The sequence below is a fragment of the Buteo buteo genome, chromosome 13, assembly GCF_964188355.1.
Source record: "Buteo buteo chromosome 13, bButBut1.hap1.1, whole genome shotgun sequence".
In the NCBI taxonomy this organism is placed as follows: domain Eukaryota; kingdom Metazoa; phylum Chordata; class Aves; order Accipitriformes; family Accipitridae; genus Buteo; species Buteo buteo.
The window spans coordinates 5,900,124-5,915,682 of record NC_134183.1 but is presented as its reverse complement, the minus strand read 5'-3'; the positions used below and the strand labels follow the sequence as shown (position 1 = coordinate 5,915,682).

The 15,559-nt window shown below is 41.6% G+C and overlaps 1 protein-coding gene across 1 annotated transcript in view; it reads left to right on the top strand.

The window, feature by feature from the left end:
- HLF (HLF transcription factor, PAR bZIP family member) overlaps positions 1 to 8,789 on the top strand; it is a 38,190-nt gene extending 29,401 nt beyond the window's left edge. Inside the window, exons 3-4 of the mRNA XM_075044393.1 lie at positions 297 to 517; positions 4,363 to 8,789. Of these exons, the coding sequence (XP_074900494.1) occupies positions 297 to 517; positions 4,363 to 4,578 (437 nt within the window). The 3' untranslated portion in view covers positions 4,579 to 8,789. The remainder of the gene's footprint in view (positions 1 to 296; positions 518 to 4,362) is intronic.
- The last annotated feature ends 6,770 nt before the right edge of the window (positions 8,790 to 15,559 follow it).

The window sequence follows — 15,559 nt, the reverse complement described above, 5'->3', positions numbered from 1 at the left end:
CGTCTTTTGCCTGCAGTCTAGTGCAACTCAGTGTTGCATTCCAGTGATCTTATGTGGGCATCCAAGATTAGCAACCAGAATTAGGAACCAATTCTGAAAATAACAGCATGAGCGTGTCTGAATATGCACCCTACAAAATGGACGAGCTAATATTTAGCAAGAGTAGATATCAAATTTACAGTGAAAGCTTAAAGAATTATTGCTTGTATTTAGAGATCTTCTAAAGTCCATGTTCAGTGGTACTATTTACGTATTTTCTTCTAACATAGCTGAATTTATCCTTTATTTTTCTGTAGGTCAGATCTTGCCAGCAAACCGAAACACACCAAGTCCTATCGATCCTGAGACTATACAAGTTCCTGTTGGCTATGAACCTGACCCTGCAGATCTTGCTCTTTCCAGTATTCCTGGCCAGGAGATGTTTGACCCTCGTAAGCGCAAATTCTCTGAAGAAGAGCTGAAACCACAGCCGATGATTAAGAAAGCTCGCAAAGTCTTCATTCCAGATGACCTGAAGGTAAATTGGAACTGGTGACGAGTTGTTTGTACAGACTCTGTGACAGTTACTTTCTGAGATACAGGTTTGGAGCATGAATCTGTTTTCTCGTGTAAGCTAAATCTGCCAGACTAAATACGACATTGTAGAATAAAACTGTTAAAGGTTCTGAATAAGACTGAGGGGAGGATGTCCCTTATTAGTTACACAACAGTTGAAATTCATGAGATCAATATTCATTTCCTTTGTATGCCAGAAACTTCCTGCTTGACCTTAGACAGGCTTACTTTGTCCCATATTTCCCACTTATGAAACAGTCTGATCATGTTTCCTTTTCCTCCGCCCTCTGTCTGTCTCATCAGCATAGATTGTGAATTCTTCAAGGAAGAACCCGTCTCTGGCAGAGTCCATGGAGGTCCCTGATAATGACAGAATGAAGTATATTGTATCTTGTTTGGAAGTTGCTTTAGCTCTGTGTTTCATAATGAATGGGAACACTATAGTAAACACTACTAATCTAGGTGAAAGAATCTAAACTAGTTGTAGGAAAGCAGAACAAAAGTATTCTGCCGAGAAGTGTATTTTAATACAATATTTAAAATATAGTAATACAATATTGAAAAAGAAAGCACCCCTGTCTATGCCTCTCGCCGCTTCTGACATGTGAAGAGCAAAGAGCATGAAGAGAGCAGAGCAAATTGATCAAGTGATTCAGCTTATCAAGTGACTGTGAAAATTGTCATTATTTGCAAGATTCTATTGCCAGTATGTGATTTCCAAGATCTTCTTTATCAGAGTTAGTCAGTGCAGGATTTTGTTCTACTGTTGCTACTGCCCCCCAAGACACAGACTGAAAGGCTGTTGGAGTCGGTGGGAATCCCTGGCTGCGTGTGTGAAGAGACTGGGGTGCCATGTGTTTACACCAGATTGATAGCATTAGGGAAAGAAGCTGATGCAATTCACTATTTTTATCCCTAGGGATACTGTTGTGCAGGTTAAAAGCATAGAAATCACAATTCCAGTAGTGTTCACGTGGTATTTTGCTGTCACTTTGTCTGCAGTATCCTCAGCTTTCATTTAGAAGGGTTTATCTGTTCCATGCCATTACTTACCTGGGCAACTTTTACTACAAATGATGCTCTGTTGGCATTGCAGTGTGCCGAGAGGTCTGCCTAAAGAGAGGTGTTTGATACAGAAATGGCTATGTGGGTGTAAGGAGGCTGGAGTTTGCTCCTTGGTGCCATTCGTCATTTTGTGATATCTCCTAGGTATCCTTATTCGTCAAAGCAAACTTTTGCCAAAGATGCCAAAGACTACTCCATACCAGAGGTGGAAGACATCAGTGACTTGCATGCAGCAGTGGGGCACTTAAGTTTTCAGCCTAGAAATTCAGGGTCTCTCATTTCTCTGAGATAATCACATCAGTTGCCCTTGACTCATTTCAGAGTGCTTGACCCAAGTGCTGCTTCTGCCCTGGCATGTGGAACGGCTGTTGAGTTCTGGGGGAGGGTAAGCAGATTAGACCAGTCAATCGTCTCTGGGTTGCATGTGATTTTGAAATGCCAGCCTTACCTCTTTCAGGCCTGGATTAAGGGATTTGCCATAGCAATTTGTTAAAATAAAGAGGGATGAAGCCTAGGTGGCACACTAATAAATTGCTTAAAGCTGATTTTTATACAGTGGAATGAGATGGGAAATTATAAACAAGATTTGGGTCATAGCTTTTTGCTGCATGCTTGTTTTTAAGAGGATTTTTGTGGGTCCCATCTAAGTACAGGTGAAGAGCAATTTAGATATACGCTGGCTCCAAATCAACATTGCTGCACACCTTGTTAAGCTAAACTAATATAAAGCAGTTCTAGAGTACTTCTAGCAGTCGTTTCACTCTTGCTTTGCCTTATGGAAGCAACAGGAGACGATGCAGAGCAGTGGCGTTAGGCCTGGCATGCTTCATGCTGACAGACAGAGGAGTGGTGGGGTATTTGTCTATTCAGGGCAACGCAGGAGCAGATGGCTCCTGTGCCTTGGAGTGGATATGGTGGTGTGCTCCCATGCCTGGTGAAACAAGAGAGCCACACAAGGAAATGTAAGCATACAAAAAAGGAGGAATACTCTGGGAGGGAAAGTTCGAGCTATATGACTTGACCAGGCAATTTGAGGGTTGAATGGCTGCATCACTCTTAATTTGCAGGGGGCTGAATTTCACTTTTCGTGAGAGATTCTGCCTACTTTGTGTTTACTGAATTGTTCCAAATTTCTAGAACTTAATTCAGTTTCAAGGCCACATTGAAGCTGCCATTCCACTGAAGGCCACTTCATTGGAAGAGTAGAAAAATCAGGTAAAATTAAATTATTTACTTAAAGCCTTTGATGCACCAATGCAGTAAGGTGATCTCCTAGAGGCAAGTCTTTAGGGATAACATTTTGGGAATGTGTTAGCTTATGAAACTTCAGAGGTTAGTGGACCTATTTCTGGCAAATGCTTTCTTTTTCCATGGTCAAGGCCTATTGTACTGTCTTGGTTTAAACCCAGCCGGGAGCTAAGCCCCACACAGCCGCTCGCTCGCTCCCGCCACAGTGGGATGGGGGAGAGAATCTGAAGAGTAAAAGTGAGAAAACTCGTGGGTTGCGATAAAGACAGTTTAATAAGTAAAGCAAAAGCCATGCATGCAAGCAAAGCAAAGCAAGGAATTCATTCAGCACTTCCCATGGGCACGCAGATGTTCAGCCATCTCCAGGACAGCAGGGCTCCGTCACGTGTAATGGTGACTTCGGAAGACAAACGCCGTCACTCTGAACATCCCTCCCTTCCTTCTTCTTCCTCCAGCTTTATATGCTGAGCATGACGTGATACGGTCTGGAATATGCCTCAGGTCAGTTGGGGTCAGCTGTCCCGGCTGTGTCCCCTCCCAACTCCTTGTGCCCCCCCAGCCTGCTCGCTGGTGGGGTGGGGTGAGAGGCAGAAAAGCCCTTGGCTCTGGGTAAACACTGCTCAGCAATAACTAAAACATCCCTGAATTACCAACACTGTTTCCAGCACAAATCCAAAACATAGCCTCATACTAGCTACTATGAAGAAAATTAACTTTATCCCAGCTGAAACCAGGGCATTTACTAATCTCTTTGCGGTACGAAAGCAGCCATCATCATTGTGCCAAGGAATCCTCTTCCAGTGACTTGCTGTTCTAGGGTGCAAACAGGAATGCTTTGGGGCTCTGTTGAAAAAGAGCTTTGAACAGAAAAAGGAGACAAAATCCCTGTAAGTGTTCAAGGCCAGGTTGGATGGGGCTTTGAGCAACCCACTTTAGTGGAAGGTGTCCCTGCCTATGGCAGGGGGGTTGGAACTAGATGATCTTTAAGGTGCCTTCCAACCCAAACCATTCTATGATTCTATGAAATGGATGATACCAACAAACAGAGTGAACCAGGTGTTGGCTGGCAAAGATGAGCAGGGACATACAAGAGATAATTATTACTGCTCCAGCAACCGGTAGAGAGTGAGTCATCACATGCGAAGGTGGATGTGCTAACTAGGTCAGCGTAGTTGTGAGATGAATTGTACCACTGGAATATTGTTTCATTTTTCCTTGGAGGAATTCACAGTCAAGAGGATGAGGGGGTTAGCATAAACATTTTGACAGAAACATGCGCAGGCATCTGTGCTCCTAGGATGGATTATGCCATGTAAATCTGTAACTTGTGTCCCAGCAGTGCCTGGCACTGTCAGGGCTCGCTGGGCCAGGCAAGCAAAATGTGTGGAGTTGTCATCCCCAGTCCGGAGGCTGTGGCTAAGAGCACATCCTGGTGGCTGCTCAGTTTACTGAAATCTAATATCTTGTTTGTTTCTTTCTGTGTTTAATGAGCAGGATGACAAATACTGGGCAAGGCGTAGAAAGAACAACATGGCTGCTAAGCGATCGAGGGATGCCCGCCGGCTGAAGGAGAACCAGATCGCCATCCGCGCCTCTTTTCTGGAGAAGGAGAACTCGGCTCTCCGCCAAGAGGTGGCCGACTTACGGAAAGAGCTGGGCAAATGCAAGAACGTCCTTGCAAAGTACGAAGCTCGACACGGCCCCCTGTAAATTCAAGGAGGGGAGTGGGGTTTTTTTCTTTTTTCTTTTTTTTTTTTTGTTGCGGGTTGGCATTTGAATAGATGGACAATGTGTTTCCTGTTTGATAGCACCACACCCAAACCAACCTTTCTGTCTTCAGCACTTTACCAGAAGCAGAAACAAAACTGACTTACGTATTTTTTTTGTTTGCGTATGCGTGTACCTGCGTATGTGTGCACATGTGTGTTCACACGTCTGTATATGTGTGTGTGCGCTTGTGTGTGTGCATGTGCGTGCGTGTGTGTGTGCGTGCGCACGCATCTTAGCACTTCCCATTTTTATGAAGCCCTCTTCAAAGGGTGCCACATTTTTACCTGGACTGTTGAGAACCGCCATAGTAAGCTTTTTATTATATTTTTTCAATGCTGCTTCAGAGTAGGGGTTTTATGTTATTGTAACCAGTTCCATCCTCCTGATTTACTTGGAAAGATCCCAGTATAAATTATAAAAAAAGGAAAAAAAAAAGAAAAAAGAAAAAAAGTAGATCTCAGTTTTTTCGAGAGTAACAAGCTATTGTTGAAGTATGTCTAATCAGAAAAGTTAACATGCTAATAAAGTGCACAAATAATAATTTAGTACTACACTGCAGAAATATTAATTTATAGATTGCTTTTGTTGTATTTTAAGTTTTGGTGATAATTGTCTTCAGATTTAAAGTGCTGTTAGACTGAGTTAGCTGTACTCATGATAGATCCCATAATGGCTTCTCTATAGCTATTAAGGTTCCTTTTATTTCCACAGACCCCAGGTAGGTAGGAGTACTATCGATAGACCACAGAGTGTGTATTTTGCACTGTCTGTACCTGAAGCAATAATCCTATTGTACGCTAGCGCGCATGCTGCCCGGATGTTCCTAGTGGACGTAGGATGGTTTCCCTACCCAACAGGAGTTTTAATGTCTTTAACAAAACGTTAAAAAGTAAAAGACACATTAACGTGAGCATGCTAATTGTATCCCTGCTATAGGGAGCGCATGTATAAGAAGCAGGATAATTAGTTGAAACAAGAACAAAATTAATAGTATCAAATCAGATCCGATGTCGAAATCAGAGGGGTTTTTCTGTTTTCAGTTAGTTATGCATTTCTTCAAGTTCCATTTTGTGATTAAAAATTAAATAAATACCTAAATTCAGTTGTTTTTTCCCCTGTTTTGTAATATATTTTCTGTGGATTATATCTTGCTGTTTTAAAAATCACTTTTATTCAGTTAGAAGTCACTGGTTTGCAAAGCCCATTTTTCCTAGTGATTGTTGCTTTGAGTGTGACATGAACTGATGGTTCTGAACTTTATTGTTTAAAACTCTCTATTTGCTTTTGAACACGTATGTTCTAATATAAAGTGGACTTCTGAAAAATGAATGTAAGAGACACTGGTGTATTTCAGAAGGGGATGGTGTTGTCATATACTGTGGTTAATCCAATCAATCTAAGTGTTTACTATAGACCAAAAGGATAGATATTATAAAATGTATAAAGTTTATACAGAATAATTATAATATGTTTGTTTTGTACAGTATTTTTCAAGTACAAATACTGACAATGTATTTTGAAAGACATATATATAGCAAAAAGAAAAAGCTATTCCATGTTTAAAATATATAGCAAAGGTATATATTCTCCAGTATTGTACAGACAGGAAATGCGTGGGGGTTTGTTGGCTGTTGGTTTTTTGGATTTTTTTTTTTTAATCTTTAATATTTTAAGCCTACCACTGGCACACCGGCATGTTCTGGGCTTTAAACTAAATTTTTATGGAAGTAATATGGCTTTGCAGGATGTTCCATGTTACTGAAAAAGAGAGACTTTATTATTTTCCATCAGAAACACAAAAAGAAACTGTTTAACAGGGACAAAGCACAACATGGATTTTAGTCAACTATTGATTGGACAATACAGTATTTTGTAAAGGCAGAAAAATAATATATAACACAGAAAAACTCATCGTCATTTCTAATCTGCTGCTGCTGCTAGAATCTGTTTCCAGCTGAAATTTTTTTATAAATAGCTCTGTTCATGTATACAGTCGTACGTACTGCATACGGTTATTAACGTGAGGAAAATACGGTGCTACATGTCTTGCTCACAGTTTTCTAAGTGTTTTGACGTTATTTTCAAATAAAAAGGTTGTTCATTCCATTAAATCCTTATTCATGCTTCAGGAGATAGTTACAAAGGACTCAACATTTTGTTCAGCATTAAAAATACCCTCGCATCAATGGCATTTTTCCGGTATTTTTCCTCAAACATACCTGACTTCTCAGCGTCCCTTAACGTGCAGTACTTGCCTGTGGACCATTTATTCAACAAATTGAATTTCCATGTGCTGCAGCAAAGTTTAAAGCATAGTAAGTTATTTTCTAAAGGTCAGTATAAGCCACTGGATGCATGGGTAGAGAAATGAGACTGACAGTGTTTGGCACAAGTCGGTGTATCTGCTATAGCCACTATAAAATCAACTTTATTCTTTTCCTTTTGAAGAAGCGTGACCGTGGCAGGGCTCACCCGGCCGCTGCTGTGGATACACTTTTAGCAGCAACATAGCAAATTGCAACAGCTTATAATCGCCCTCACTGTGATTATTCTTGGGGGCACGCTTGGACAGCAGGAACGGTGTGCGTGAGATCAGCTGGTACGTACCTAGCCAGAGCCATCAGCGGGTTGCATTGTGACCACAAAACTTTCTTTAAAATGTAAAAGGCAGCTTGGACAAAAATTACAGATAATTCTTTTGTTTCTTTTGGGCAGGGAAGGGGTGGGAGATGGTAGTTTTTGTAGGCTGGATATCACAGAGTTACTAAGTAAGTCACGGCCACAGAGGAGCACAGGGGTTTCCAGCAGCTACCTCGTCCACCAGCCCAGCAGCCCCAAAGCTGCTCAGATGCCTCCTCGCCCCATCCCGCTGTGCAGGAGGGCGGTCGGGCAAGCGCGCAGCTCGGGGGACTGGAAGTGTGCTGGAGTGAGCGGGGAGGGCTGCTCCAGGGCAGCCGGGGCACCCGGCCCAGCGCAGGCTGGCGTCTTCTCTTTTTTTTTGGGGGGTGAGGACTTTCAGAGGAGCCTGCGGGACTTGGGCACTCACTTCTTAATATGGGAGTTAGGTACCCTGGCTCCTCTGAAAAGCTCACTCAAAAAAAAAGAGGGAAGAAAAAAAAAGGCAAAATATGTGGGCTAAAACTTGGAAAAAAACCGGGTTCTCTAACCAGGCTGTTTCCCCCAAATAACAGCAACAAAGAAATGAAAGTTTAGCTCATTTTCAGTTCTCAAGGACAGGTTAGCTGGGCTCATCACACCTCTGATGGCTTTGTTGCTCATGAAGGAGCTTGTAGGTATATGAAATTGTAATTTTATAAAAATAGAAATATATATATTTGCAGAATAATTAATAGTGTGTCTAAATAATTCACTGACCTCTATTAAACCGTAGGCATTGGTAAAATGCTTGTCGTCTTTGTTTTGTTTTTGCTGAAACTTAGAAATGAATTCTTTCTTTTTAAAAAAGAATGCCCTCTAAAAAGAAATCCAATTTGAGACGTATTTGTGAATACGAGCACCTTGGGGCTCTCTGTGGGAAAGCCCGTGGCAGAGGAGGCGGAGTGGGGTGTGTGTGTGTGTGTTTCTTTCTGAATGGTGCTAAAGTCACTAAACCTAGCACCATGGAAATAAAGTTCTGACTTGAATCCACAAAAGCAAGAAATTCAAAATGAAAGGGAGGCGCCTGAGCGAGGCTTCGTGCTTGACTTCCTCCATTGTGCCTACAGGGACCAGCACAAACGCGCCCTGTAGCTGCAAGCGTAAGTGGGATGAAGTCGGGAGTGCTGAAGGACCCCTAGCATTTGAATATCTTGCCTCTGTGGGTTTGTAATAACCCCAATTATTGCTTTAAAACTATTTTTGCATGTAATTTACAATAGAGATGTGCAGTTTATTTTTATTTTGTTGACTTTTTTTTTACGTGAAGAAAAAAAAAAGTGTATTAAAACTTACAAGTGATCAACCATCGTATTTCTGGCAACACCACAAGACAGCATCTGTTTAAATACAAGTTTAACAAATAAGATCAAATTAACTGTATGAGATGAAATGGATTGCATCCTGTATGCTGTTCAGCCCAAATCTTTTTTTTTTTTTTTTTTTTTGTCTGTTACTCTTAATGTTTAATAAACTTTTAAATTTTTCTTCTCTCACCTGTGTGCTTGCTTTGGTGTATCAGGGCTTGGGATCCCTTGGGGGGGGGGGGGTTATATTTTAATTTTTCTCCCCCCATACGCTGGTCTGTGGGTGCCCATAGCCTCAGCGTGGGCTCTGTCCCACTGGGGGGGAATGGCCCTGGGTAACTGGGCGTGGAAACGTTCCCCCACCCTGCCCCAGCTCCTGCCAGGCCCCAGAGTGACGTGGGCAGCCCGGCTGCGAGAGTGAACTGCTGGGGGTAATCACCCCTGGCATGGATTTAGACTAGAGAATATAGATCTAACTCCAGAATATTTAGAACTATTTTATATTTGAATAAAGCATTTTACTTCTATATAACAATAGATAACTAGTACAGTGTACGCTGTATTACATCAGTTACATATATATTTATATATGTTTTAGATACACTTTGTTTATCGAGATGTGATCATTTATTAATATACAGCGCACAGACACTAATACATCCATAAAAATGGTGTATATTAAGAAGTATTTTTATTCTAGTTTACAAAATAACTCATTGCTTTTAATCACCATTAGACTTAATATTTTGTATAGAAGACTTAGCAGATACATGCCTTTAGATACCTACTTTATATGCAATACATATGGTGAGAGAGCGAGAAAACCAGTGTAACTCACTGCTAATTATACAAGTTAGTCATTAAACTATGTGTATGTATCTATATGTATATAGATACAGAGTTCATTGGTGTAAAGGTTGGGGTTTGCTATATATGTTAGATATTATGCAAAAAGGATAATACGTATGGATGTGTGCATGCAGGTACACTAATATACACACTTTCTATCTAGAAATTTAAAATTATATTTTCATACAGCATATTTAGCTGAATTTAATAAAATAGTTTTATACATATAAAATAGATACAATCTATATAAAGGACTGTTTTCAATACAGGTATGACATATTATGCAGAAAGTATATTTGTTATAATACACACACACGTGCACACTCCTTTAGTCACATAGCTAGACACAGAGCATGACATACAGATACACACACACACAGGGCTGGGGTTTAATGTATGTATTATGCACAAAATACATGTTTTAATAACACAGATACATGCACTTGCTCAATCTCCCCCTGCTGCACACGTGTGTGTATGCATGTGTGCGTGCACACACTCAGTTTTATATGTATATGAGAATATATATATATATAAAAACATATATTTTTATACACTTGTAAAACATTTAAAAAAAGTGTTTATAGAAAATAGTTTAAAAATATATTTTATATACCATATTTAGCAGAATATATATAAAGGAGGGGGTTTTTTTTAATGTAAAGATCTGGGGGTTTAATATATAGGAGACACAAAATATATTAGTTTTAATATGCACATGCATGCATGCACTTCCCCCCCCCATGTGTGTATATCTGCATGTGCATGTGTAGCTCTATATAGCTATAAATTGACTAATTATACTTTGAGATTGCATATTTAGCAGCATTTACTTGATTAATATGGCTTTATATCTTTTCTTACACACGTGCATACACACATTTTATTGCTATAAAGGTCTGGTTTTACTATATATCCTATATATTATTAGGCACAAAATAGATTTTGCTATAATACACACACACACACACACTTGCCTTCCTCCGCATGCTCTGTGTGTGTGTGTGTGCACCCCCCGTATCGCTTTCTCTCTCTGCATATGTCTATATAGATATAAATTTAATAATTATATTTCATATAGTGTATTTATCAGAATTTACTGTTTAATATAGCTTTTTAATATATATAAAAATATATTTTATTGTTATAAAGGTCTTTTGTAATAAATGCTATGTATTATCCACAAGATTTGTCATAATACGTATATGCGTGCACACTCACATTCATACATGCGTGTGTGTTTCTATAGCTATATCTCTATGTATATACTGCTGTATGTACAGACATAAATTCAATTCTATTGTCATACAGCATATTTAGCAGAATTTAATAAGCTAGGTTTATATTTATGTATCTGTAATTATATATTTTATTGCTATAAAGGTCTGGTTTTAATATACAGTACATACTGTGCTCAAAGTATATTAGTTATAATATACACACACGTGCACACAGAGATGTGTGCCTGCACTCCTCACTCACTCATAGTATCTATCTGTCCATATAGAAATTTAATAATGATATTGTCATATAGCATACATAGTAGAATTTATAGAAATTGTTTTATTTTTATAGAAAGATGCATATAAAAATAGTCATCACTGATATATAAAGGTCTGGGTTTAAATATATCGCATGTATTACACACTCAAAAATATATGTTTGTTTTAATAACATAGAAACACACTCTTGCTGTCTCTTCCCCCATCCTGTGCATGTGTGTGTGTGCGTGTTCGTGAGAAATATAGTCTAAAAATTTATATATTTTTACACACACATAAAAGAGAATTGTATTAGAAAAAAGTTTTTAAATTATATTTTTATATAGTATATTTAGCATAATTTATTTTTTAAAGCTAGTTTTGTATTTTTATATTTATAAATAAATCTTTAATGTAAAGGTCTGGTTCTTAATATACGTTATATGAGAGACAAAGTATATTCATCCTAATACTTACGGGCTCTCTCTGCCACCTGTGTGTGAATGCACGTGCCCATATATCTCTATATCTGTACACCCACATAGCTAGATATAGATATAAATTTAATAATTATAGTTTCATATAGCATATTTAACAGCATTTACTTAATTAAGATGGCATCTTTATATCTTTTTATACACACGCGCACATTTTATTGATAAAAAGGTCTGTTTTTAAGATATCTATTATACACAAAATGTATGTGCTATAATACTCATACATGTGTGTAGATACTTGTCTTCCCCCAACACTCTGTGTGTCTGTGTGTGTGTGTGTGTGTGTGTGTGCGCGCCTGCACTGCTCACGCTCTCTGTATATCTGTATATACATACAAATGTAATAATTACATTTCATATAGTATAGTTATCACTGTATACTCACTAATATAGCTTTGCAATATATAAAAATAGATTTTATTGTTATAAAGGTCTGGTTTTATGATATATGCTATATATTGTGCACAAAATAGATTTGTCGTACTACACACGTTCACTCTTGCTTTCATATAAGTGTGTGCTTGTGTGTCTATGTAGCTGTAGCTCTGTGAATATATACAGAATTTATACAGATATAAATTCAGTTATATTTTCATACAGCATATTTAGCAGAATTTCATAATCTAGGTTTATATTTATGTATCTATAATTACATATTTTATTGCTGTAAAGTTCTGTGTTTAATATACATTGTTACGCACAGAATATATTTGTTATACTACACGCACACAGAGAATGTGTGTGTATGCATGTGTAGCTATATGGACGAAGAGCTACAAATGTATAATTATGTTTTCAGAAAGCATATTTAGCAGCATACTTTTAATAAATTCATTTTATATTTCTAGATATAAATTAGATGTTGGTGGTATATGAAGGCATGCTTACAGGAAAATAATTTTAAGATTTTTTTCCTGGGGCCATACACATGCACCAACACTAACCCCCCCCCCCCCCCCCCCCGAGCACACAGGAACCAAAAACTTTGTCAGGTACCAGGTCCCACTGTAAGGTAAGACCCCTATAACTGCACAGAAGGATTGTGTTATATGTTCTTAGATGAGGTGTATATTTGGCAGTGTTTTATATTTTATATAATGTATATAACAGATAATACATGCATTTGGAGATGTTTGTATGTTTTATATACAGTAATATACATGGCGGAAGAGTTTCACATACAATTAGCTATTCATCAGCATACATATGTACATATAAAATTGAAGAATTATTATTTATAAAGCATATGTAGTAGCATTTTAATATATAATGTAAGTATATAAAATAATCTATTTTAGGTATATAGGTGTAGATCATGGTGATAAAACTTGTCCGTGTGTGTATATATATACAACTATGTATATAGATGTATATTTATAGCTGCATAGTCACACATATCTATAAACATAGTTTTATGCATCTAAACACATATGTACATCTACACACACATATGTGTGTGTGTGTTTTCAAAGCAAACCTGCTGCAGAACATGGAGGTGTGTGTCTGTCTGTCCGTCTGTCTGCGGCCCATCTGCCACCTCGGCTGGCTGCGACGTCTTCCACAGCGCACATGAGGTCACGTCACAGCACACGAGGTCCCGTCACAGCACATGTGAGGTCACGTCCCAGCGCACGCTTGGGCTGACGCCGTTTCGGGTCCCGTCCCGTGGACGCCGCGGGGCAGGCCGGGTCACTTCGCTGCCACCGTTAAATAAAGAAAAGAACTCGAAACAGGCACAACCCCTCGCCCCAAACCATGAAAACAAAGTTCCAATAACACCCACCAGCGCCAGATACCGACAAGCCCAGCGCACCCACTCCGAGGAGCCACCCTTGCCTCTTTGCTCAACAGCACCCAAACCAGGGGCTCAGCACCCCAAAATTCACTCCCTGGCTGTAAATCCCCCCCCACCCCGAGCCAGGCTGCCCCAAAAACCGCAGGTACCAGCCCCAACCCTACCGGAGCAGGCGGATGCCGGTGGCCAACGAGGCGCAGCCGCCTGTGCTGACCATAACCCAGCAGCAGCTCAATCAAGGCAGTTTTTAATTGAGTTTTTAATCTGCCGGTGCCTGGTGCCCTCTGGAGGCTGCGGAGCTGGGCCGGCCGCCCGCCTGGACACTGACCCAGACCCCCAGGACCCTCCGCTCCCACACCTCGGAGGCCGAAAAATCCTCCCATCCCACCCACACCAGGCAGGATAAAGACATAAAATATGGGATCGTATTTATAAAATTCCCTCCAGAAACCGCCCAAGTGAAATCGCTCGGGCAAGGCACTGCGGGGCTGTAAATCTCGGCACGGGGTAACAGGTCCTGCTCTTCCTAATGAGAAGCAGAGCGAGGAGAGGCCGGCTCCTGTCACAGCCAGAGTTATTCCCGGTTCCAGCCTGAACTGGGAACGGACGGCAGCTTTCGGCTGCTCAATTTAAGCGCGGTTTGGCTGAGCTCCTCCTCAGCGCCGAGCCCTTGGGCACTGCCCGACAGAAGCCACCCCAGCCCGGGCACGATGCCCACCGCCCCAGCCTCCTGCTCATCCTCCTCCCCCAGCCCAGGAGATAGAAACCAAACACATCGTTACCAGATGCAAAGACCATATTTCAAATTATGGCATCAGCACCAGGGCGTGACTTTTACTTATTTATAGCCTTGCAAGCGCTGCTTGCCGGCAGGGATGCCACGCTGCCTTTGGAGACCCGGGCTCCGACGCGGCTGAGGCTTCGTGTCCGACCGTCCCCGCGACGTCCCCTCTGCCCACGGGCGCATCCAGCAGCTCCTCCAGGACTGGGGCACCCCAGGTTCCCAGGTCTCTCTTTTTTTTTTTTTTTTTAAATAAGCCCCAGTTTTCATGAAACCTGTCAACATTTAAGAAGCTTCAAGGCTCTTCAGACCCTCTATTATGCTTATCCAGCTGCTTAAAAAAAATGATTCAGGAGCAAAATAATCAGGCAGCCATACTCACAGCATGTCTGGCAGCTGTGCTCTCCACAGCAAGTCAGGCTGGTAAAAAAAAAAAAAAAAAAAGCCTTGAAGCAATGCCTGGAAGTAACAAATAAGACGTGCCGTCATGCCTGAGTATGACCGGTGTGTTTCTGCTACACATTTGCATGTCGTTTTTACACGTAATCTGCTCTTAAATGTAAACATGGAGGGGAGAAATGGAGCCACCCGTGGGCGCGGGTGCAGAGCTGCATTTCTGCAATTTCCGCACACAAGGGGTCACGCAAGAGCCGTGCGTGGCTGCCGAGCGCTGGGCCTGGCTTGAAACCTCCATCAAATTGTTGTGTTTTTTTTTTCTCCTTAATATCTAGCACAGCCTCCCTAGCGCGTTCCTCCCTCCGTGCCGCTGCAGGGGGTAAGAGACCCCGTGAAGCCGCTCGCCTGGGGACTCACCAGCCCCATGGCGAGGGGCTGTGGGGCCAAAGACCAAAATGTCACCGGGGGGGGGGGACAGGGGACAAACGCAGCATCGTCCCATCAGCGCCACGGCTTTGCCACACGCTCGCGCTGACGGCAGCAGGGCTCTCCCAGCGCATCCCAGTATGAGCCGGCGGGGTGAGGGGGCTGTCGCCCCTGGGGTGCTCACGGTGCCCGACCCAGGGAGTGGGAGCAGCGTCTGTCCAAGATGCTTCAGCTGGTGTCTAGGGGTGTAAAACATACTCATCCAATCATTTTGCGTATTAGTAGACTCAATTTTAATTGAAAATATGAGAACTAGCCATACTTCTAGATAGCAATCAATAGTCAAGTTTCACCTGGGGTTGATGAAACGAGCCAGAAGTAATTTCTTCTAACAAAGCCTTTAGCTCAGCACCCTCCTTCCTCTCACCTGTATTTCAGTCACTGTTTTACCTCTCCACCCTTGCAGCCTTCACCCAGAAACATCACCTCCGGGAAAAAAAAAAAACCCACGTTCACCTGCTCAGCCCCGACACTGTGTCTCAGCCCCGGCCCCCGTACCCACCTTGCAGATGAGCTGGTGGCCCAGGACTGACGCTGTGGGGTCCCGGTGGCCCCGGAGGAAGCGAGGTGGGACATCCCACGGTGGCATGGGCAGGAGAGGGAGCGATGCCCATGCAGGGAAGGGACCTGTTGCTCTGCCCCAGTTTTGCAGCCCCTCGGGATCGCCCCTGCCA